The 25,495-nt window shown below is 39.7% G+C and overlaps 1 protein-coding gene across 2 annotated transcripts; it reads right to left on the bottom strand.

Moving 5' to 3' along the window:
- Nucleotides 1-1,701: 1,701 nt before the first annotated feature.
- On the bottom strand, nucleotides 1,702-25,050 carry HSPH1 (heat shock protein family H (Hsp110) member 1). 2 transcript variants are annotated; one of them, XM_076364296.1, is made up of 18 exons: nucleotides 24,830-25,042; nucleotides 23,902-23,959; nucleotides 20,468-20,608; nucleotides 18,932-19,054; nucleotides 17,632-17,731; nucleotides 14,387-14,520; nucleotides 13,653-13,897; nucleotides 12,509-12,737; nucleotides 11,467-11,573; nucleotides 9,985-10,118; nucleotides 7,630-7,835; nucleotides 6,690-6,818; nucleotides 5,802-5,939; nucleotides 5,248-5,373; nucleotides 4,598-4,705; nucleotides 4,382-4,501; nucleotides 3,057-3,218; nucleotides 1,702-2,560 (listed from the first exon to the last, which is right to left on the bottom strand). In XM_076364296.1, exons 1-18 carry the CDS (start codon nucleotides 24,934-24,936, stop codon nucleotides 2,360-2,362), a joined length of 2,568 nt encoding a protein of 855 aa, XP_076220411.1. In that variant the 5' UTR covers nucleotides 24,937-25,042; the 3' UTR covers nucleotides 1,702-2,359. The 2 variants fall into 2 exon arrangements, with proteins under 2 accessions (XP_076220411.1, XP_076220412.1); XM_076364297.1 differs by lacking the exon at nucleotides 6,690-6,818 and having other exon boundaries at nucleotides 24,830-25,050.
- Nucleotides 25,051-25,495: the final 445 nt, after the last annotated feature.

The raw sequence follows: 25,495 nt of genomic DNA, 5'->3' as shown, positions 1-25,495 counted from the left end.
TAAGCCACTTAATCATAAGGGATCAATCACTTACCACACCATTAGCTGCTATGAAACAGTTAATGTTCCAGAAATCTGGGGGAAAAAAAAAAAACCACCAGATTTGTCTGTTCTTCATGCAGAATTCTTTTATGAAGGTTCATTAGAGGAAAATTAGAGCAGTACCTTCTATAGAGGTAACTGAACATACAACAATCCATCTCTCCAGGGCTACGAAAGCTTCTTTTTGTAGATCCAGGACTAGATGTTCTGACAGAATTCTACTCTAAATGCCTCTACAAAGTTTTCCTCTGATCAGGCTAAGCTTCCTGCTATGGCATCCTACTGATTTTGCAGTGTAAGTTCATATCTTTTACAGTGCTAGAACCATAATTTCCATTTCAGCAATAATTTAAGCAAGCAGTAGTCTGTTACAAAAACTTAACCCTTGATGCTACCACTGCACCAGTACCAACACAGAAGTAAAGTACTCTTCCGTACTCTAAACATGGTTTTGAAGTCTGGTCTGACTTCCTATTCTTTAGCTCTAGGAAAAGAATGGGGAAAAAAAAAAAAAATCAAAGTATTCTTAGTGTTGCCTACTGTACACAGTTGTTGATCAGCAGAGGTAAAGAACAGGCAGCTCAAAGCAGCCACTAACAGGGATCTGCATTTTGATAATCCAGTTGCTTAGTCAACGCAGAAAGTTAGGCACTACTGTGGGAAGCTGCACACACTGTAGTATTGCTCCTGCCCCTGGCTGTGAGAAGACTTAGGGTGCTGCTAAAAGCACCAACTAGAAGAAAAACCTTGCTACAAGTAGCATTAGTTGGCCCTAGAAAGCACCAGTCCTCTCACCTGTATTCCCTCTTCAGTAGCTCCAGTAGGACTAATTTCTCTTTCCTCCTTTTGGTTTTGTTGTTGCAGACAAAGTACTGCTGGAGCCACACTAACTCTTTCAAAAAAAACCCCAAAACCAAAAAAAAACAACTTTGAATTTAGTGACACTGATCTGCCAGCATCTGGTGCCACATGCTTATATATGGGGTCTGTGCTCCAACGCATCAGTAGAGATAACACCCTTTGGAATATGCTTCCAAGAAAAATCCTTCCCTCAGTACTTCAGGTGCCCAATTCCCTAGTGTAACTTGATGTCTAAAGCAGAGGATACAAACAATCTCTTTCAGCATCCTCCCCTGCTCCAAATACCTAAAAATGAGCTTCTTCAATAGACTACAGATTTACCGGAGGAATATTTGATTTTTAAAACCTTTACCAATGTCTAACCAGAGCCACTTGCTCAGCAGAATGGGCTGAAATCTCATTTCACCGTGTTCGTTTAGTCTGTAACAAAAGGCAGCAGAGCCTGGCTTAAGTATTCAATCAGGTTTTAACACCTTGTTCTGAACTGCAGGTTATTGTCTCTAAGCTATAGCATTCTGTGTTACAAATTTTGTCCTATGCCTTAACATCTGTGAAATTTCCAGGTTCTTTCACAGGTGTGTACAACCCCTGGGGCAAAGAAAAGAAAGAGGCATAACTCATTAAGCAGCTGAGTTACTTTCAACTCACTGCACAACTCTTCTGTGCTGAGTATGAGAGTTTTAAGCCTTTTTATGACCCTTGTGCACAGGAACACAAAGCAATGGCCTGTCAAACTGTGAAAAGGGCAACACTCACACTAGAAGTACTGAAAACAGCAAAACCCAACAAGTCAGGAGATACCAGTAAAATGAACTTTATTTTAAAGCTCATTAAAAAGCTTCACAATAACACTAACAGAATTAGCATTTCCTTCATTTTATGTACCCCACATGAAAAATGTATTGTTTAGCAAGAGATGAAACTAAGCGTTTCTGCATGCTACTAACACATTTCACCATCTTATTATAAGTGCTTTGGACTGCAATAATCAAAAACCTTAGAACAGAAGGGTTTCTTCTGGAAAGTCCTTGTGAACGGGACAGACACTGGCTTTTTATTGACATACCCAATTAGATGTCCAGACAAAAGAAAACTACCTTGGCATCTACAAATGCCTACGAAGGTTTCAATTACAACCTTTTGAAGGAGCAGTATATATCAGAGCAAGGGCTTCTTTTCATCTTTAGTGATGCAAATGGTTAAATACTGCAGAGAAGCTTAGTATGAACTCACAATTCCACAGGAATCTGAAAGTTACCAAGGCAATTTTCCTTTTAGGATAGTCATGACCAACACTATTACTATTCTTCCTCCCATAACACAGCATATCCTAGACACGTCTTAAGAAAAAAATATAAATAGTTCCCAAAACAATGCATTCCCACCCCCCCATCACATACGACAGCAAAAATATCTTCTGTCATGGGATGAAATAACTTGCTGCAAGTGCAGTGGTTTAGTCCAAGTCCATGCTAATGGTGTTTTGATCACTCGGATGACATTCGCCATTTTGTTGAGGCATTTCAGAATTTTTGTCATCTTCTCCCATTTCTTCAGTTTTATAATCACTCTGTTCATTTAATGGGTTTTCCTCCTTAGGAGAGTCAACTTTTGGTTTTGGTTGTGTCACAACAGGCTCACAGACATTGTTTAACTCCTAAAAGAAAGGGAAAAGATGTGGTCAGAATATATACTAAGGACCCACCAGCTTCACTAGTGTGAAAAGTCCTGTTCCCGAAACACTGTTTGAAACTTGCTTCTGTATTTGTTTCCCAAGACCAAACAAGTACTTTTTGTACCCTGAAATAAATTAACTGGTCTACTTTCTGAAGTTCTGTGGGCAAAGTTCTTCAAGTTAATATTTTGGATTTCACATAGGTTTTTTCTTCCAGACTATTTTGTGCCTACCAGTTAACACTGAAAAACAACCTGAGTTTAAGATGACTGAAAGACTTAAGATGTCAATAAGCTCCACAGAACTGTATACAGTATAGTACAGCTCTTCTGCTTTCTACTGAATCTCCTTCTGTCCATACTTGCTAACTACCCTTTAAGAACCCTGGAGCAGTAAGATGAAATTGGGGGAGAGGAAGGGGGACATATCAGTCTAGCTTTAGCACCAGCCTCTCAAATTAGTTTCTTATGGTACTTACCTGTAGCTTTGCCTTAATTTCACTTGAATGCACAGCCGGATCCTGATCTAAGCTCTTCTTAGCCTGTGCACTCACAGCATTATTCATCCACTCTACCACTTCACTAACACACTTCTCTACTTTCATGATTTCCATTTCATCAATATGGATGTATTTCTCATCCTGCCCAAATACAAATGTTTTGTATTAGTTAATAATGTCAAGTTTACTGTCAAGTTATGCCAACAAGACTATCCCAATAATTCACAATTATTTTTGCTGATTTCCAAAATAAACAGAAGTTGGCAACAAGCCAGATCTGTTACAGCAAGAGACAACAAGAAATACAGATGTCAAAATAAAGCTTCCTTTTTCCAATACTCAAACAAGAAACCTAGTTCACAGAGGGAATAGAGGCTTCACAAACAGGTCACACAAAATATAACATTCTTAGCAGTGTTGATAAAAAACCACCCCCTCCCTCCTGGAGAGTCTTACGTGGGCCCAAGGTAGTTTAGACAGTGCAATTCTGCTGTACACAAAGGGAAAGGATCAGTCGTTCAACTTTAGGAGCATTCCCTACAATGCCATAGTTACACAATTTACTGATATCAGGAGAAGGACCTACACCCAGCAACACAACCTATGATTTTAGCTAAGAAACCTAAATATGGATTCAAGTTTTAAATGTACTATTTTCAATGATGCTAGTTATTTCAAGACTGTGTAACACTACTGAAGGACTTCACTTAATAATGACAATTTTGTAATCTATGGCTGCAAAGGCATAATTGTTTCTGATGCAAGTCTCAATCTCAAACCAAATTAGCTTGAGTGTTGTGAGCTGCCTTATTAAAACTCATTAAGTTGAAACCCAAGAAGTAAATTTTCAGAAGGCTTATCAAGAAAGTAATCTTCAAATATCAATGGCAAAAAAACCCCAAACACCCATATATGATAAAGCTTGATGTTTTAGTCTATCCCGAGTAGCTTTTACACTAATGCTTCCCACCATGGCACAATTCTTGTTCCCAGAAGAACTGGAAGAAGAGCTTCTAAAAATGTCAGATTAGCTTTTAAAAGGTCAAGAAAGACCACAGTCTAACCCTCACTCTTTATAAGAATGTCCTTTTCGGCCTGAAAACATCCAGAAATATCAAGCAACTGAAGATATGACACACTATGAAAGATTTTTTTGAGTACTGGGAAACATTTGTGGTGTCAAATTTGTGACCTATATAACAGTAGATTGCAGCTCATCTGAAAGGGAATTTGAAGCCTCTGCCAGCTGATGAGCCTCAGTGAAACACTATGTGGTAAAAGAAAGGTACTTTGAGGCCACTTACGTTATTCCTGAATTCCCCAGCTATTGTAGCATAATACTGGAGCCTGTGTCCCAGTTCTTCTAACAGCTTTGGTCGTTCTTCTGCTTCTTGATAGCGCATTTCAATTGGAGTACCTAATTTCTAGAAAAAGCAATTCCTATGCGTTATGTAATCCATTAACATTGTTTTGTGTGGTATTTTGGAAATTCTGCCCTTTGGGCTTACTAACAGACCTACCTTTAAATCCTCTAATTTGTCTACATACACCTGCTTGGCTTCATCCTCACCCTCTTCATACAGCCAGCCTTCTGTCTCTGTTAAGAGCGCAGAGAATCCCTGCAGATCCTATGTATCAATATAATTCGACATGTCAAACATCAAAATATGCACCAATTGACTGCATGTGTTTTGCAGTAACAGGACACTGGTAAATATAAACATTAGTTCTTGGCCTCCTACATAAAAATTACATTTCTACTGCAGCTTTTCTCATTAAGTCAATTAAACCACACCAGTTTCTGAACTGGGAAACACACACATCTGCAACATAGGTAGCATTTATAGCCTTTTGTCCTTAATTAGGCCAATGCTTGGGGTGCAGCTTTAATTCGTGTTTTTGGTTACAGATACAGCAACACAAGCTTCTCCTTCCAGTTACCAACTTCCTTTGGAAACAAAACTTTATTCCATTTGTGACAAAATTTATTTTCAGGAATATGTACTATTTGCTAAGCCTGAACCTAATTCTGGATCAGTCCCAGCCGTCATTTAAATGAGTTACAGTTTTCAGCTATTTCCAGGATGGCTATGAGAAAGCTTGACCAAGGAATACAAAATAGATATTTGGTATCAGTATTTTCAGAGAAGCTCCTGAAACCATAACCTACCTTTTCACAAACAAACTTTTCATATGGTCCAGATAGCTTGTCCCTGAATTCATACACGTATTCTTCCACTGCATTCTTTGCATCATTTCTTTCTTTTTCCAGTTTGTCTTGCATAATCATCTTACCCTGTATAATCACAGAAACTATTTTAATTAAAAAATACCCATGTTCAAACAGCATTCTACAAAGCACAGCTCCTGTAAAACACAGTATCTCCCAGAGGCCTTGGCTCATGTAACTGCTGGAATTCTCATTGCTACGCAGTGGGCTCACCTGAAGAAATGGGCTGCACTTCTCTAGATTACAACAGCTTGAACCAATCTGTGATGTCATTCCATGGATCAGTGCTCTGATACTATCACTATAAACAACACTTCAATCTTTCTGATTAACATTTGTCAGTTATGTGTTAAAGTTGGACCATATATTTGCTCACTGTAAGTTATTTGAGTCCACACTCCAGGGTTACAGTAAAAGATCAGAAATTGCCTTAAAAAGCAGATGAACAGTTAATAACTACAATCAAGAAAGCAGTCTAAATCACACTAACTCACCTCTGTTTCAATATACATATTGAGGAGATCTTTTCCTAACTGCCAAACCAAGTTAGCTTCGATAGGTAATTCCACATTCTTCACTTTTATCTTGGGTTTTTTAGCTTCTGGGGGCTGATCACCTTTCTTCTCATTTGTCTGAATTGGAGAGAAGAAAAATAAGATAGTTTTCCTGACTTCCTTCTGATGAAGTAGCACTATGATGAAAGAAACATTCACAGGAAGAACATGCAGAGATTTTCTGTGTTCTTTCAGAATCTTCAAAATATACTTGAGGCACTTTCCCTTCGGGGATTCCACCTCCTGCCCTAGTCTGCTTACAGTCTATTTCATGGACAGTAGGTACTGTGCTACAGGAAGGACATTTCTCAGATACACGGTATATTTGCAGGTTTTCCAGAAGTGCCCATCTGTAGCTTAGCACTTCACTGGTGATGCTGACAGTGGCAAGATTTTAACCCAAAACATTTATCTTATACAGATGAAAGAGCACACTACTAGCATTATCATGCAAGCGTATGTTTTTCACACAGATTATTTCCTCTTAGGTTTATGAATTCCTGATCCCAACTTCTCTCAGCAGGCCTAATAAGCTTGGCCTCTAATAGCTGTTAAACAAATTGAAATGTCTGCAACCCAAACAAATTAGCTGTACAACACTGCATAAAGACAGGGAAGTGGTAGAGCGAGACTTCTTGCAGGAATTCTTTTGCAAACTCTGTACAAAAATCATCACAAGGTATATACATTATTTTTTCACACTAGAAAAGGTATAAAAATGAAAAAGGTTCCGAGCATGAAGTTTCTTACTTTTTCCTGGAACGTGTTACCATTTTAAAAGTCCCCGTTATATAGCATAACATTTTCAACAGTTAAAGGGTCACTCACTTTGACATCTGGGATTTTGTTTTCTTCAGAGGGAGGTTCTGATGAAGGGGGAGACTGTGACGTTTGCTGACCATCAGTTTGTACCTGGGACTGTGTTCCAGCCTCACTGTTGTCTTGCTGGATATTTTTCTGAAATGAAAGCCCAGGCACAAAGGATGTAGAAGGCATGTGCACTTGTATTTAATAAAACTTATAGGGCACTTCACTTCTGACGCACATACTGTACAAAGTGCCCTACAAAGCATTCTGTGCACATGCAGAAACACACACGCTTTAACTAACGGAGACACAGACTAGGTGCAGGTTCAGAAGGACGTAGTGAAAATGCTACCAGTGCCAGGCTTGCAGCATAATACTTATGTGCATGTGCGTGCGTGCTACCACTTTCTGTTACAAAAAGTGGCTTTTAATTTATTGAGCCATAGCTTTTAAGTTTTTTTCCCCCCTTAGAAACTATTAAAACATCAAATACACCGTAACAATGCTGCATTATTCCCCAGCATTCCCCTCCCCTTCAATGCCATAGAAAACAATCCATCTTTCCCTTCCACAAGAAGTTTCAAAACTTTACTAATATGAAGGATTACACACAAATCCTTTTAACAGAGAGAGCATGGATGACTAATAATCCAAACCAAGTTCCAAACTATCTGAAACACTCTGGTAACAATGGCAGCTGCAAGCAACCCTACCCTCAAGCAACCCACCTGCTACTATTTGGCACTTTGCCCAATAATTGATTTTGAAGTCCACACACCTTCAAGATAGCACTAATTTTCTCCTGTTCTTATAAAGACATTTTATTTCCTGAAAGCCATGCACATCTCAAGATTAACCTCATTTTGCTTCCTTAGAAGAAGGTATTTTTCTTCCAGAGTATGTAACAGCAGAACACACTTTCATCAGCAAGGACATTCACGCACAAGGAAGGTCAACTTACATCACTTGAGTTTTCAATAGGCCTCTGGTTCTGAGATTCCACTTCAGTCTCAACACCGACATCTTCGCTCTCTTCACTTTTAACTGGTTCTACCATGGATGCAGTGGACACACTGAAAATGCCATGAGTATTGACACGGACTTTCACTTTGACTTTAGACTTTTCTCCATCTTTCTGGGCTGCCACATTCTGGATAACATACCTACCTAAAAACAAATGAATCAATAGTCACACAATAGAATTAAATAGGTAATATTACAGAGCCAGGAAAACACCTCCCTCTTTCATAGAGAACACATTTTCTAAATATTTGATGAAGCCTCTGTGCTAATCTCATGGTCCCCAAAATGAAAAGAATACTACAAAAAAACAAAAAGTATGATGCTTTTCAGCCAACTTTACCTTACAAATCAAAAAGGAGAACGTTTATTTTCATCATTCAGGGTAGGTTCTCCTGCCATTAGTAATATAGAGTAAATACAAAAAGTAAAAGTTCACTCCCCCTTACTTGTGCTATCCCTGATGCTATAGTGGGATGAAGGAAAACTACACAAAGATTTATTTTAATGCCAATGTTAAGCGGTATGTCTTTTTAATACAAGTTACTGCCCAACATAGAAACAGTATTTCTAGAAGCATTATTTTCAGCTTCTAACATCCATGTAAGTCTGTCATTACCTTTTACTCTAGGGCAGAATGTAGTTGTTTTGTAACTCCTGTAGTACTTGAAACAAGCTCTGTGAAACTAAAACAGACAGCCAACTAGTTTAACAGTGTATGAGGAATCAGATCTCCTTGACATTAAGGGCAGACATATTTTTCCTGCCTACTACATGGTTATATGTGTATCACCAAAACAGTGACCTGGTGATTACGATGCTTGTACAGCTGCAAAGTACAAGTTCACCGATTTCATCACAGGCTGGATATACACATGCTCACACACACCATTCCTTCATCAAAAGATCTAAACCACACGCATACAAGCATTTACCTTACTTTACAGGCTAAAGCATGTAATCTCCCCTCTCCTGTAAATCCTATAATAGTGGAGTTGTGACCTGTCCTCCCTGTTGGTAGTCTCATCAGAACTACTGACTCACCCATTGGGACTACTAACAATTATGTTCTGAGCAGAGAGTTAATCGGTGAGTGAGCTGAAACCAGTCCGATTTTCAGTTCTGTTCTCACCAGTTTGTGGAACAGCAGTTAAATACTGTCTTGTTTGTTAAAGGCATATAAATTGCACACTCACAAATCCCACTATCTATCTTTATGGTAAGAGTTAACATGAAAGGAAGTCTGCTGTTTCCATAACTACAAAATATTGTGCTGGTTTCTAAGATATATGGTATTTGAACTTTGTGACTCTCAGTGAAACCACGTATTTTCTCTACTTCAAAGCAAATTAACTGATGTTTTCTGTTAGAATAATAGCTTTTGACAACTTTGTAGTGCATTAAGTATTAGCTGAAATATTGGTAAATCAGATGGAGATGGTTTTGCTCTATATATTCTCTCACCCAATTTAAGAATATTTATAAAGCTTATCTTTATCACTACAGTTCTGGTGATACTGTATTTTAAGTGCATTGTTAACCAACAGGACAGCTGTATTGTCAAATACTTAAAGATTTGTCATTTCTTCTACCACTCTGAAAAAAAAAAGTTGAGCTTTCTAACAAACCCAAGCAATTGCTTGACAGGTAGTAATAGCTTTATCTTAATTTTACATGCAAACATGCAACATTTAATTGCATGCTTAGAACTCGAGCAATTATTTAATTGGCCTGTCTTTACCATCACAATCTTTTTCTAACTAATCACATCATAAACTCTTTGTAAGTGTCAACACTGTCAATGTTGTAATTTGTCAAAAAGGATGAAAGAACTGCTTATAAATGTTATCTAGACAATTCAAATCAATACTGTAGTCTTGTAGCTGCCACTGTTTCAGGCTGCCTTGATTAAGTTATTCAACATTATGTCAAACCCAGAAAGTATAGGAAAAAACAACAACTAGTTACTCAAGATAAGTTTTATATGCAGGAGATATTTTTCAAGTATTCCTAGCTTGCTTTAGCGAAAAGCAGAAAAGAAGATTAAAAAAGTTAAAAAGTTATCTTTTGCAGTGATAGCCCCATTCTAGTCCTGAGCATTTGGCTATAGTTTCCCCTTGTTTCTTCATTTGACTGAAGCAACTTTAGAAGCTAGAAAAATTTAAAAAATCCAAGTTCAGTTACCTATGGAACAGAAGAATTGAAAATTGAGTCCTCCAGACACAAACACACAGTTACAGAACTGATTTAAGACCAAACAATGTGAGGCAACACCATTTCCAGGACAATTACTTACCAATTTTTGACTCAGGATATGGGACTCCATTAGGATCAGAATAAAAAGCTTCTAACTCAAATGGACCTTTCCTATAGAACGTAAGAACCTTGGAGAAAGGTGCTGCATGATTTCTGCTGAACACCTCATGAACCCTATAATTAAGAGAAAAGTATCACTTTTAGCAGAGTATTTGAGCTGAAAGGCTTTGATCTAGGGTCAGAACTCTTCAGAGAAATGTCACCATCTTTTGACACATTCACCCTTCTGAACAATTCCAAGAAAGGTACTTCACTACTGTAAGGAAAAAAAATTACTGTTGTGTACTGTAATGGGAAATTGTGCTATTCCATTAATTTTGAGTCTCAGAAGCAAGTAAGTTTAGATGTAGGTGGCAGTTCAGTGACAGACTATCAGCAGACCTCCAAAATTTGTTTCCTGCAAAGACATGATTCTGAGCTTGGAATAGCGTAATTTAAATCATAATTTGCACCGTTCCTCGGTTAGTCTCAAAAGGCTAATTATAGCCCTGTTAATTCCTTACTCATTTACTTTCTGTGGCTCAGTTGAGAATCCTGACACCAGATTATTATTCATTCCTTGATATGACAGAAAGACAACCAGCTTTATTTTATGTTCTTCCTCTAGGGTCTGTCTGCTATTGTGTCAGTCTGATTCTAATTTCCAGCTAAGTGTTGTCTCCTAACTATGGAAAGATCTCATCTAATAACCTAAATGTGAGAAACTAAGAGCTTCACCTACAGTGTGAACCCACAGGTTGCTCTCAGAAGCATGTGACAGAACAATTAGATTCTGCATCTCCACAGAAGACAGGCTGAAAGAAAAGGCTGAATTACAAAGAATATGAGAAAGGTATGAACAGGCCCCTGTAGAACTCTGAACATCCCAGAAGTTAAACTCAGACCTCTTTACATCCTAGACAGCAACTGCATTTCCCACAGGCATGGCACAGTTAATAGCAGAGAGGTCAGAGTCTTAAGACACTGCAATGACAAGAAATTTCTCTTATGAAACTGAGTTAAATCCTTGCTTCTTTCTTCAGCCAGACAAATAGCATCCATGTACGCTCACAATATTTACATAGTGTATGAAGTTCCTACTAAAACAAGAATTCAGATAGGTGTTAGGAACACCTTGAGTAAAAAAAGCCAGAAAGGAAAGTGGGATCAGGATCCAGCAGTTGTTCTAGTTCATTTTGTATTCCAAAACCTGACAACCAGATAAGAGCAATCCAAGACAAGGTATTGGTTGGTAGCTCATTCAATCACAATTTTAAATCTTGTTAATTTTTTAACATGAGGAGTTATGGTTAAAATTTCAACACATGCCTTTACACAGTCTCCGCTGTCAACCATCTCTGGTACATGGCCTATGGGTTTTCTGCATCAGAATTTCGAGATCCTAATTTAAATGCAACCAGGAACATTATCCTTGAATTATGAAAGCCAAAAGCTTCAGAGAACTGTAGTTTGAGCTACTTACCCTTCAGTGTCCTCTGCTTCTGTGTTCCACAACAGAGATATTGGGAATGGTGTAGCATCTGTCACAGAGAATTCTCTCACTTTAAAAGCTGGAGAAAGAATTGCACACTAAACAAAAAACAGACATACATTAAAGTTGGTTAACTGCTCTGCTCCACCCACCCAAGACAGCTAAATATCTTTAAACAAGAGAAAGAGAACTGTGTTGACTTTACTGAAACAAAACTAGGCAAATTGCTTGATTTCAATGGAGTATGATAAGAAAACAGAAATCTCATACAGAAGTGTTTTTACCCTTTGGGTTAGCGGGACTTTTGGTCTTATTCTTACCATAGCTTGTGAAAAAACGTAACAGTCTAAACAAATACCAGGACTGTAAAGAATGTAAGTGCTGCATTACTTAGTCCTAAAAGAAGTGGTGTTTATCTTACAGGTCCTGCTTCTTTCCTTGGAGACAACTGATTGCTAGTGATGAAAACCAATTAGTCAGATGGGTTAAAGAAACAAGTCAAAGAGAGGGTGAAATAAGAGAATAAGCAAAGGAGAAAAGGAAGGAGGCAGAATGGGTGGTTTGCTTGTAAAATACAGTTCACTAGTTGGAAACTGTAAAAGTGGGGGGGAAGATAGACTAAAAGGCTGTTTCACATTGATGGAAAGCTGGATACCAGAAAATGCTAACTTGCAATGTTTTGGGCTCTCCATAGATACTTCTCATACACTTTGTTGATTAAAAATATCTCTTCCCTGAGCTTGACAGAGACTTAAATTTTCTCATTAAAGAGCCCTATATCCTGTTCTTTGGAAGGGAAGAGCAGACTGCTTACAGAATACACCCAGCATCAGCACTGTCAGTAAAGTACTGCACCACAGAGGAGCACTCTAGACTTTTTAAACAGCATAGTCCCACAGAAAGACCCAGTGAACATGTATGTTGCCTTGTGTGCTTTAAAATGGACCACTTCTGCCACGTCTCATAACTGCTTGGCTAATTCTTCAAAAAAGTACTTTCAAGAAATGTTTATCAAGTGTTGCCAGTACTATACCTGCAGAGCACAGCCCCTAGCTATGGCTTCATCTGCATTCAGTGTTGTACTGACATCTTTGCCAAAGAATTTAGCAATCCTCTCTTTGACAGCAGGAATGCGGGTTGCTCCTCCCACAATCTCTACAGCAGTTACATCTTCCACTTTCAGTTGTGTTTGTTCCATTAATGAAAGCAGAGGCATCTCTATCCTTTGCAGCAAGTCAGCACACAATTCTTCAAATTGTGACCTAAGGAAAGAAATGGAATTAACCAAAGAACGCCTGTCCCACCACTAAGATTTCCTGGTATTCTTGTTTCCAAACTGATGCTGACCAGGTCTGTTAACTACACTGCAAAGAGACTTAAAGCTAAACCCCTGTGAGTAGGCTGAAGTGACAACCATAGACAAGACCGTACATGAACAGCTGCTTACAGATTTTCCTACACTGCTATCAATGTAGTTAAATAAGATAAAGGTATTGTTTGGGCAGGTGCTATATATTTGCCTCTAAGCAGATGTTACAGATAAGAATACAGAAAACACTCATACTTCCTTTACAATGAAAAACTGTTGCCTAAATACTGGAGAGAACAAAAAAAACACACCACCACTCTCTTGGCAGTAGTTACAGGACTAACTGATTACAAATTAAGTTGTGCCTGTGAGCATGTGCAAGAGATGAGACACACACAGACTTCATTTACACTCAGGCCATAGTCAAGTCATCCCCCATAAGCACCGTTTACTGTCCTCCATTTCTCCACCAATATCCATCGTACAATAAGAACAGAAAACAGCAACAAAACTTCAATTGTTGCTATCTTAAGAGCAGTATGGGATTTAGTTACCTAAAATACACAGGAGGCCTAAATATGCAGCCAACCCCCCTGGGTCTGGTTTGCATGCATCAGCCCATGGTTTTAAGAATGTGTCATTCTACAAAAAGAATCCAAGCTTCTTATGCATGCATTATTACACTGGAACATTGCTCAGGTAGCTGAACATTACATTTCACAGCCTTAGTTATTCTAGCATTACAAAAATGCCACAGCTATTCAGCACTTGCACTTAATTTTAGCATAGTAAGTTTCTTTCAAACACGGAAAGAAACACTTCTTTAATATGGCCACCAAAGCAACTGCCTGTCTTGTATAAAACTCACCTGTTCATTTTTCCAGATACATCAGTATCATTCATGAAACACTCAATATTTAGGGGAATGTCTGTGCTATTTGAACTCATTAGTTTCTTCAGCTTCTCACATTCCTGATACAGACGAAGAAGAGCCCGAACTTTTGCTTTTGGATCCAGCTTGTACTTTGCTTTTATTTCTGCACAAAAGTAATCTACTAGCTTTCCATCAAAGTTTCTTCCACCTAGGAAAGGGTCAAATGCTGTGCCAAGTACCTGGTTTGAAAGAAGACAATTATTTAGCCTTACACTCAGTAAAAATCAAATGGAATAGCAGTCTTCCAATATCAGCAGGCCTTTGCTTCAAAAAGGTTGGGGACAAGTCAGCCTATCTTCCAATGCACAGGCTTAAGTACTTCAATCAACCACATCAGCCAAGAATTGCTCTTCACTTTTACAGTGGAAGTAACTCGGTGACAATCCTAAGCATTCACAATTTTAATCTATACATACATCCATTTAGATAAAACAAACTAAGTGATAGCAGTTGTATTGTATATCTTACATTGGTGTATTGCAAGGAATTTACAGCCCGTATTTGAAACCATCCTAATGAAATGAAGGACACTGATAAAAATCTTTACCTTTTGACTCGTTGCCACTTCCTATGCATTAAATTACTTCAGAAGTTTAAAAACAAGGCAGGTTTACAGGCTATTTGATTCTAACATCTCAAACCCTTTTATTTTCATTTAATCTTACTACCTTTAGTTTACTCTTGTTGAATGCACAGGCTGACACTTGAAATGCAGAATGTCCCATATCAACAAATACAACTATCCGTGGCTTCTCTTCAGGAGCTGGAAGGTCTTGTTTGTAAATTCCGTAATTCAGAGCCACTGCAAAACAAGTGTCAGACATTATCAATGCAATCCCTAGTGAATCTCCAATCGCATGCCATCACATCCCTACGAATATTAAGCTATAAGATCAAGAGCAGCAAGACAAATCCAGACATACACCTATGCAAGGTCTTACCTACATGGAAGCTTTATTCCATTAATCTACGTTGTAGAATCTAAGAAGTAAAACATCCTTCCTTAGTCATGTATGTGCTCTCTAAGCATTTAAGCATGCAAAACTAAGAAGCAACAACTCTGTTCAGGGGTTTTCTACTTTCATCTGTTTATTAACAACTTGGGTTTTTTGCTTTGCATAGTAATCCATAGTAATCAAACACAGAGCATCTTTACAACAAAACCCAAACCCAGTTTTGTAATTACAAGAAGTGTCTCCCAGGCATGAAGGTTTTGTCTCAGAATGGTATAAATGGTCAGCAGAGGCTGCAAAAGGGAAGAATCTCAGCCTATACAGAATATCTGGCAGCGACAGTTTGTGAAGTGCATCAAAAGTGTAAAACAGAAGCCAGTGGGGCATGTAAACACAGGATAATGAAGTCAAAGGACAGAACACAGTTTTGCAGCAGCATTCATTCTGGATGGATAGCAGTGTCAAAGCTAGGCAGGAGGCTGATGCAGTAATTGAAGATAAATAAAACCCTAGAGAGTCTCGGCTACATGGTTACGCAGGAAAGGCTGAGATTTTGGCATGAGATAGAATGTGCAAGAATGTACATTTGCGTATGATGAAAATATCCCAAGATGAAGATAACAGCCAGGATAGTAGACAGATGATCAGGCAAGAGAATTAGAGCATTAAAGAAGGTGGTAAGCAAGGCCCGGAATACATGCTCCGAAGAGCAATGTTTTATAGTCACACTGCCATCCTCTCACTTGAGGAGAAAGGGACACCGACTCCCTCTCTCACATCAAAAGCAGTAGTTCCAGACCATCTGGAACAAGGACAGCCAAGTTTCCCACTGATCAGAGACTTGAGATTTATGGATTCTGGTGTCTAATAAAGTTCCCCTGCAGTTGGTGCACTCGTTCTCATCTGTGTGGATTCTTTGGAGTCTGTAAAAACCCAATACCAGCACTCATTAATCCCTCCCACAAGCAGTCATTAAGAGGTGGTTAATTAAAAACAGAAACTCTATTTCACAAAATGTATCTGTTATATCCTTGAGATCTAGATTTGATTGAAATCATGTATTGGTCTTTCATTCACGTAACATTTGTATTTCTGAGCAGACTGAACACATTGCCATTGTTTCCAAGCTAAAAATAAATTTATGAACAAAACTTGATGAATCACAGCAGAATTTGCCTCTCATTAAAAACAAAACCTATTTTTCTTTTCTGCCCTATTATACCTCAGGAGCCCTTCCCCAAAGATATAATCAAAGATTGTTACATTTAAAATATTAGAAAAACTTGGATAATACTCATTAGCCTTGCAAGGTAAAGAAAAGAAAATTAGAAATGCTGTGTGCTACACAGTAAAGAAAGGGTGCTAAGGGAATGAAAGAGCTATCTGCTGTTCTGGGGACCGTTCATCCCAATGGCAAAGCTTCTAAAGATCCTTGCTAAAAAGTCCTGAAAAGCTCTCAAGGTTCTTGCATGGCCATAGACTGGGATGATGTGTTCTGCCAAACAAACAAAAAGGAAGTGACAATGCCTTTTTTGGCAAGGCCTTTAGTTGGCTTATGTGAACCCATCATGAGAGGTCATCTCTGAATCGGGTGTGAAGGATTACTTCTGCTTCAATACAGAAATGGGTTGGAAAGGTACTCTTTTTTGACTGCTAAGGTTGGAAAACACACTTTTTTGAGTGCTAAACTTTTTTTTCTTTATGGATACAAAGTTTCTTCATAAACATTTTGAAAATGGAATTTGAAGATTAAAAATAGAGGGTTGGATATTCATCCTTCCTCCTCGTCTCCCCACAATCACCCTAGAGATGTACAAGCCCTGTAACTCAGAAGAATCCAGGCACATGGGACAAAGTGTACCTACTGTGGGGTTCACACTTACCCAGATCAAGAATTCACACTACCACATGTTCTCTTTAGCACCCTGCTATATAAACAAAGAATTAAGCTAAAGCTCCATGACAGAAACATGCACCTATGGCTTTTGCAATGATACGGTCAGATTTGCTCTTCACTAGGTGCAAATACATAGTGTTCAATGTAAAGATCATAATACTGACGAAACAACTACATTTACTAGAAATCCTATTCATTACCGTGTAGATATTCATCTAAAACTGATTCCAGAAAAACATTTTAAGATACCACTCCATCAATGCATATTTAAGATTGCTTTACTCCTTAAAAAAATAAAATATAAAATTCAAAAGCATGAATCCAGCTGGTGCGCACCAAAAATGCTCGCATGGACCATTCTCCCAAAGTAAACTCTCCCCTACTTATCTAACTAATGTGGGCAGTGGGAGCAGAAAAGTAATTGTCTTCTGGTACAGACCTCTACTTCCCAATCCTTCCCCCAGGAAAAAAGTGCTGGTTATTATGCCATTTAAAAACATGGAACAAATGCTCTCTCACCAAATGCAAACAGAAAAATGCAGGAAGACAGGGTAAGAATGCTTGTTTTAAGAAAGACCAAATAAACTCTTGGTTCTGCCAATGTGTTTTTAGAGTTCTGAAGAGATTAGCAAAGGAGATTAATTCCCTTTTTTGTGTGTGTGTTTTAAAACCACGATTATACTGACAAAAGCCTTGGAAATTACTAAGTGTTGACGCTTAATCAAGGAACTTCCTTTAAGAGTGGCTAAATCCCACAACTGTGCATCATAAGGTTTCTTCCATGAAATCTGAACAGTAAACTAAATGGACAAGTAGTCCAGGCACATGTGGTGACTCCTAATTAAGTACTGAGGGAAATAACTATCACTAAAGCGTCATCTCTTCTACCCCTTCACACAGAAGACATTAAAATGAAAGACTAAATCAAGAGAATAGCAACAAGTTTTTAGAATGTTTCTGTCTCACATCTGATTTTTCAAGTCAGACCCTGTTTCTTAGGGTAACTAAATGCACCCTCTATCACACTTTTCATTTGCAGAAACTGCTATTTTCCCCTACTTACCTGCTGTCATGTCATTCATTAACCTAAGACAATTTAATCCAACAATCTGAGCTGCATCCAGAAGAGACCTCCTTTCAGCATCTGTGAAAAATGATGGAACCTGAAGAAAGCAGGTGAGAATGGGAAGTTATTTCCAGAAAATGAGACATCACACTGTTTATTTGAAAGTATTCATTTAAAAATTGTATCTATTCACCCTCTTTGAGGAATACACTTGCTCACTGCAAGTCTTAACATGCAACTACCGTACTGAATAGAGACTTCAAATATTCTATTCAATCAGGCTGAGATGGAATTAAACGAGTATCAGCTAGTTTACAAGAGCAGACACTAGTAAGAAACAAGTTATTTGTACACAAATGAAAGGAACCTTAATTACTGGTGCAAAATATGAAACTGGGTATTATGGAGACAGAGACATGAAAAAAGCTTAATCAGAATTAGTAGATGTATTCCTGTCCAAGAAAGTAAAGGGGGGGAGGGGAGGGGGAGAAGGAAGTATGGCAACATTACAGATGTGAGAGATGCAAAGAAATAAGGGATAATGAATAAAGAGAATCTGGTTTGGCCAAAATTACTTTGGGCAAGAAGTGGTAAGAGATTCTGAAGGAATATGTTGTTGAAAATTTGCTACAGATCTCTAGCATTGGCATTGGACAGTGACCTCTGATGTCCTCAGGGACAGAAACTACATCATTAGAAGACACTAACTTTCCAGGGATTGACTGGAGAACAAACTCTTCTAATAACAGAACTAAATATTCCTAGATGCAACATGAGACAGACTTGTTCAAAGAGTCATTGAGAACACAGAGACATGTTATTTTACACTCAGGCTTTGCAATGGAATGACTGTTCTTCATCTGAGGTCATTTTCTGTGCAGTCATAAATTGAAAAAAAAAATTAACTTACTGAGAGGAAGAACATAAACAGGACAGAAACTAAGGTTTTCAGCTGCCAGAGGGCAAACTTTGATAAACAAAGGTGTCTTTAATGAGTGGTTAGTGTGCTTAGTCATAGAAGAAAGCTGCAGCAGAAGGGTATATACCTGGATCCCAGAAATGTTCTGGGTCCAAAAGTTCAGACATCTCCAAGAGAATGAGTTCATGAAGGGGGTCAGGGTCTGGAATATGGAAACAACCCTGGGATTTCTTCAAGTCAAAAGCTCTAAAGCTAGTTAGGATTAATCCCTTTGTAAGTGCTTATGCAGTGCTCTTTTTCACTCTACACGAATAGAAACAAAATGCCCTCAATAGCTGAAGTTAAAAGACAATGTTCCTGTGCACTACAATTACTTACAGAAATAACACAGTCTGTTACTGGCTTTTTCAGGTTACTCTCTGCAGTCTCCTTTAATTTAGTCAGTAACATAGCTGAAATCTGTTCCACGCTGAAGATATGCTCCTCATCCATGTACATGACCTGGATAGAAGAAATAGGTAAAATAATTCCATTATTTCAACTGGAGGAAAAATTACATACATTTAATGTTTTTTGATACACTGCTGACTAATACTCTTTCAATCATGTCACACTTAATTATTTCATTATAGAATTTCACTTTACAACTTAATTTCCCAGTTGAGTGTCTGCAGAAGCAATAATTCCATTTTCACAGACTTAAAACATCAAGAACCATATCAACTCTATAGATGAAGGAAATGACTAGGAAGTGATTTGAAAAGTGACACAAGTCCAAAATGTGACGAAAGCTAGACATGGTCACACAGCATTATGCCAAAAAAGTAGAAGTAGCCATCAATTTTCAAACTGCTGCCAACTGTAAAAAAAAAAGTCCAGAATTACTTGCTGACTATTTTCCCCTGACATTTTTATGCTTCTGCTCATATCTGCAAAGAGTCTCTGAAAGGAAGAACTGCAGTTCACCTATGCACATAAAACAACTAAAAGCTTAAGATGAAGCTCAGCAAAAAGTTTATTTGTTGCTCCCTTACCAAGAATTTATTCTTGAATCACCATTTTTCTGTGTAATAAAATAAATAGCAATGATGAAGTGAATGAACATGTTACAGTTGATTCTTGAAAACAGCACTTGCCTTTTATTCACATCAGCCCAGCTGGGGAAAAATTAAGCACTTCAGTTTTAATAGAAAAATTGTTCTCTAAACATCCCAGTTTTAAATACACAGCCCTAAGCTAGGGTCTTCATTAGTGAAACAGCAGCATCTGTTAGGCCAGCAAGGCTTCATTATCAGTATTTTTATATACTTCTGTAATTGAATACGATGTTATTAACTGCACCTATTCTAGGAAAAGCTGACATTGTATCAGCAAACTCCTTGAAATGTAAGCAAAGCATTAGTCAAACCTGCAGTGTGGTACAAACTGGTTTTGAACATCTGTTGCAAGTAACTTATACCATTATGTCCATTAAAGACAAACATGTCACTCATTTATAGCAGTTATTCTAAAGAAGAGTTCCTACTACTTTATAAGGAATTTGTAACCACATAATTAGACTGTTGCAATGCATTCTACACAAGAGCAACAAAAAGGTTAATACCTTGAAGTAAAACCGTATGACCTCGTAATTATCTTAGCAGTTTTTCTGCTGGGATGTTTGAGCTGGATGTGCAATTTGCCAACAGGGAAGCTCACATTTCAGCAATTACTCGCAAATGAACCTTCATTTGATAGTTAACATCCACCATTTAAAGATGAAGCTGTCTATTCATGCAAGAGCTCTTCTTTAAGAGAAAGGTTAAAGAAAACCTTCAGGGTAATTAAATGAAAACCGTATTTTCATGACTAGGTGCTGAAATGTAAACTTCTAAATTTAGCTATAAAACCCAAAAAGATACACTGCAAATTTACCTTTACTCCAACTCCACCATTCTTCATAGGAACCAAATCATAGCTCAACTTCTCTTTTTCCTTCTGAACAAAAGGATCATTAAATGCACGGCCATGGAATCTCTTGAAGTTAGATACTGTGTTGTGGGCATGAGTTATTTGCTGTAAAGAAATACAGGATATTTAGAAATCCACTCTTTATCAACCTGCAATGTTCAGTGCTGCTCTGTATGCCCCCAAGCATCAGTCAAGTTTTAAGGCAACTGCTCACTCACTTGTCACATCTGCTTCTATAACACCTGTAATTACTATCTGGTACTTTGTATCAGCTCATTACTACAGAAGATTACATGAGTCAGAGATATGGATACTTAAAAACCATTATATATTAAGTATTATAAGGATTATACAAGTATCTCTAAAATGTCAAAGCAATCAGGTGACCAATAACAGGATCTATAGTGCCTACTACTTTAGTCACGTAATTTAGACAGTATTCAAACAATTAAAGATAGAAGCCAGCTTCACAAGTATTTGCAGTGCCTGTAAACTGGCACTCCAACCCCAGCCACCTCACCTCCAGCTGTTCACTTTAAACCCCATTACACTGAGTGCAAACAACTGTTTCCACAGTTACTAAGTTTCAAGCTGGTAAGTCTCCCTATACATTTCAATACTTACTTTTTCCCCTGAGCTAGATCTAAACCATGGCATTTCCCTGTTGATGTTCACCTAGCCGTCACTCAAATTCTTGCACCAGACCAAAGAAGGATACAGTGCATAGACAACAGCAAGAAACACGACACTCTTTTTTGGTAACAATGCTAAACTACAGCGTAAGCTCCCCACAGAACCAACTGACCTAGAGAAGAAGCATTCTTTATCAGGAATGCAATGCAGAACAGAAATTAGACTAGACCGGCCTAAAAGAGATACTGCAAGTATCTCAGAGTAGAATGAATCCTATGCTATTGGAGAGAAACTATAAAAGTGTGTTTTCTCTCCAGAATAGATTTAGGCAGGCACCAACAGATTGCATGATAATAACTCAAATGACAAGCATACCAAGGAAGATTTCTAGCATTCACTACCCTCAAAGGAAAGTGTCAGTTTCTTATTGCATGCAAAATTTTCCATCATGGAATTGAAGAATGAGCTACATCTTATATTAGAAGACCATGCAACTATGACAGTTCTCCAACAGAAAAACTCCCTGACGAAGCAGGCCATACCCATACTATTAAACAGTAAGTTTTAGAAAGCTGTGTGTGCAGAGAAAGATGTCAGACAAATTCCCTGGTGGGAATCATCCCTGGTTTATTCTAATCACCAAATAGTGCTCAGCAATTATTAGTAAGAGCACAAGCTAGTACAGGCCAAAAAACATGCCAGGAACTATTCCAGTACTTTAATGCAATAGAGTATTTAGGCTCCTGTGTCCAAGATCATTTCCCAGCATGGTTTCATTTATTTGTGTAGTCATAACTTCAGAGTACTTGAATGCTACGTAATTGACAGCTGTATTGCTGAAGAACGTAGACGCAAAAATAGTTACCATGCAGTGGGCAGAGAAGCACAAACATTCCGATAGCTTTTATAGCCTAATTTAGAATTAACCTCAGAGCCTTTACTAAATGAACAATCTTAAGATATTTTTAGAGTAATTGTATGCCATTAGGTCTGTAGCATGTTTTAATATCTTCCTGCTTAGTCACAATTAAGAAAGCTGAGAATTATGGTCTGTTAACTACCATACTGCCCTCATCTCCAATGCTACCAGACTCACCTAAAGGAAACAGAAATTCTCCGAAAATTCACTCCAACAGCAGCTCCTCAAGTGTTAAAGCAAGAGAGCACCTCTGAGTATTATGAGCTCTCTCACATATAACCACATTGTTGAAGTCGCCAAAAATTGGGGTTTTTTTTCCTTTTGTTCTGTAGGTTTTTTGTTCTGGGTTTTTTTGGTGTGTTTTTTTTTTTTAAACTAAGAAACTCATTCAAATTAAAGGGATCATTTTACTCCTTGATTTAAGTAGCTACTACACCCTAGGACACTGAAAATATAACTCTTAGTTGTCCACATCAAGAAACCTCTACATTTACAAAAGAAACACAATTTACATCTCAGCTGGTCAGCCAAACTGGACTGCTTACAGCAAGAGAAATAAATGCTCTGAAATCTTTTATCATTCTAAGTATGACATTCTTTTCTGGCAAAAATACTTAGTTTCAACTGCTAGGACAACCAAGCATGAAAGACTCAACATAGTAACATCCTATAAAGGCTAGTCTGAAGGCAACTGTAGTCACAGGTGTTCATCACTGCAAATACATGCTTTTAAATGCAATTCAAGAGACAGAATCTACTTCACTTTCAGCTTACTTCACATTTTCAACAGCATTTACTGGAATAATCTAACAATACTGAAACACACTCAAGAGTACATAGGATTCAGATCACTTGCTGTTTTGAGTAACAACTCATTTCTGTACAGATGAATCATACTAGTTTCTGACTTGAAACAGTGGAAGCAGTCAAACAAAAGCAATGCTAAAATGAAATCTAAGGAAAAAACACAAACATATGTATTTACTTTACTACTCCAAATGTTAACCTGTAACTGAAAGTGTATGTGTGCTTGTGAACATGTAACATATTCGTATTTCCTTGGCTGTTCAAAATTAAAAGGGGAGCTATTACAGTGGGGAAAAAAGTCTTCTTTAGTGCTCTCTCCATGGAAACCCACTGCAGTCCTTTTACTACAGGAGAGATCTGCACAGGCCCACGGAGGCTGCACGCCTGGCCTCCGCCGGCAGCAGTTATGTAACAACCTACAGTACAATACCTGAGGATTTATTTAACCATTACATTCAGTTATTCTAAGATTTGTCAGGATTAAGGCCTCCTTTTAAACTGAAAATACTACTTTAATGAAGAAAACATTCAATCTTTCAGAGGACTTCAATCAAAAAAAAAAACCCTAAGAACTTACACCTTCAAAAACACAGGCATTTACCTTTCAGTGAAACCAAAGGTAGTAAGGTACCTAAATAGCTTTAAAAATCTGAGCTGAAACTCTCCCTTTGCACCTAATTTTAATAAATTATACACAGCATTTAAAATGTTTTCCTTCAAGCACAAGGAATATCCTACATACAGCCATTAGGAAGAGAAACCCGATGACCTTAAGTTGTCAGAAAAGGAACACGTTCAACTGGAAAATATTACCATTAATGAAAGTGAGAGCAGTAACATTCTATTAAAAACATCCTGCATTTCTCTGAAGGAAGCATGGCAGCGTAGTGCAGCATTTCTAAAATAAAAAGGCTTGACAAGGAAAACGAAGTTGTTTGGTTTTAACTACAGCAAGCCAACTCTCTTTACACCCACTGGCACTTGAACAGTTTGCACTGGCCGATTTACTGTTATGCACAAATGCCAGGTAACGACCTACCTGGTTTTTAGCCGAGACACCAATAGCTCTGTTTTTGGATCCAAACGAAACCACCGATCTGAAAAGAACAACAGGCTAATTAACTCAGTGCCGACAATAAACGCGACTGAGGACTATCATGGATGCATTCTCTACAATCGCAGATAAAACACCAGAGTCTTTCTGTTGAAGTGCCATTCTTCCAGCTTGTGGTAAAACACTACAATACGACTCTTATCCTTCTTAAAGCCTTGGCTCGAATCCAGGACTTTTCACAATGGTTTATCCAAACAGTTAAACACGACGATCACAATTAAGAGCTCACACCCAGACTAAATCCTACCGATCTGTGTTTGGCTGCTCATAACTTCACAACTAACTCCTGCTTTGAGCCTGAGGCTTTCTACACCTGACCTCAGACTAAAGGAGAACTGCTCTGGGGCAGAGCCCGCCCGACCACAGAGAGGGAACGTGTCTGTGTGTTGCCCCCGTGTCCCATTTAAACCAGGCTGCCCCGACAGGGATCCCCCTCGCAACCGCCGGCTTTCGCAGCCTGCCGCACAATTAGCCGAGAAGCCTCCCCACGGCGGGCTGGCTTCCATTTCCAAGTCAGTGCCCGCTGCCCGCGGGACACGCTCCAGCCCCGTCTCGGGACGGGGGGGACACAGGGGCACGCAGCGGAGCGCCGCCCGGCCCTGCGCCTCCCCGCCGCCGCGCACCTGCCCCCCGCGCCCGCCCCGGGCTCCCCCGCAGCCTCTCGGGGGCCCGTGAGGAGGCGGTGAGTGCCGGGGCCGCGCTGCTCCCACACAGAGGACACCCCCGCCCCCCCATCCCACCCGCCTGGAAGCTTCCAGCACCTTCCAGCGCGGGCCCTCCGCCGGCCATTGACCGGCTCCTGCCTGCCCCCCCGCCCGTTGCGCCCCCACCTCCCCCCGCGCTCCTCACTCACGGCGTGCACCGGTCGCTGAACTCATTGGCGACGGTCTCGATGCCGCCGGCCCGCGCCACGGCGATGTAGCAGCTCTGGAAGCCCAGGTCAAAGCCCACCACGGCCATGGCCCCGCCGCCAGGGGGAGGCCCCCGCCCTGCCCCAGCTCGCTCCCGGCGCTGCGGCCGCCGGCCCCAGTACCGCGCGCGCGGCGGCTCCGTGCGCAGGCGGGAGGGGAGGGGAGGGGAGCCGGCACCGCCGCTTTAAATATGACAATGAGACGAAGTTTCCAGAAACTGCGGCAACCACTCACCGGCTCCACGTGCGGCTTCCGCTTCCGCCTTCGGCGACGTTCTCGAACAATTCCTGCCAATCAGCGGCGCCGGGGCCCGGTGACGCTAGCCGTTCTCATGGCGACCGCGGACGCCGCCGACTCGGCGAGGGGAGGAGGCGGGGCGGAGATGCGCCGGCCGGTGTCAGAGCCGGCGGGGCAGGGGCGGGGCCAGGCGGGAAGGGGCGGGGCAGAGCCGGGAAGGTGGTGGGGGCGGGAACCGCGCGCAGGCTGTCTGGCGCCCGCTCGGTGGTGGCCGTTTAACGGTTTCTCCGCGCGGCGGGCAGCGAGTCCTGGAGCTGCCTCATCGGTGCGCTCCCCTGGTCCCCTCGCCTTCTTTCCCCAGTCCTTCTGCT

This window comes from Aptenodytes patagonicus, chromosome 1, assembly GCF_965638725.1.
Source record: "Aptenodytes patagonicus chromosome 1, bAptPat1.pri.cur, whole genome shotgun sequence".
Classification (NCBI taxonomy): Eukaryota; Metazoa; Chordata; class Aves; order Sphenisciformes; family Spheniscidae; genus Aptenodytes; species Aptenodytes patagonicus.
Note: the sequence above shows the minus strand (reverse complement) of the source record. Positions and strands in the feature narration are given on the sequence as shown.

What these genes read in the sequence shown, in the direction of transcription:
- HSPH1 (XM_076364296.1), bottom strand. Translation starts at nt 24,936, where the DNA reads ATGGCCGTGGTGGGCTTTGACCTGGGCTTCCAGAGCTGCTACATCGCC. An exon ending in TCAACAAGAGTAAACTAAAG is followed by an intron (nt 13,898 to 14,386) that starts GTAGTAAGATTA and finishes CTTTCAAACCAG; the next exon opens with GTACTTGGCACAGCATTTGA. An exon ending in GAAGCAGAGGACACTGAAGG is followed by an intron (nt 10,119 to 11,466) that starts GTAAGTAGCTCA and finishes TCTTAATTATAG; the next exon opens with GGTTCATGAGGTGTTCAGCA.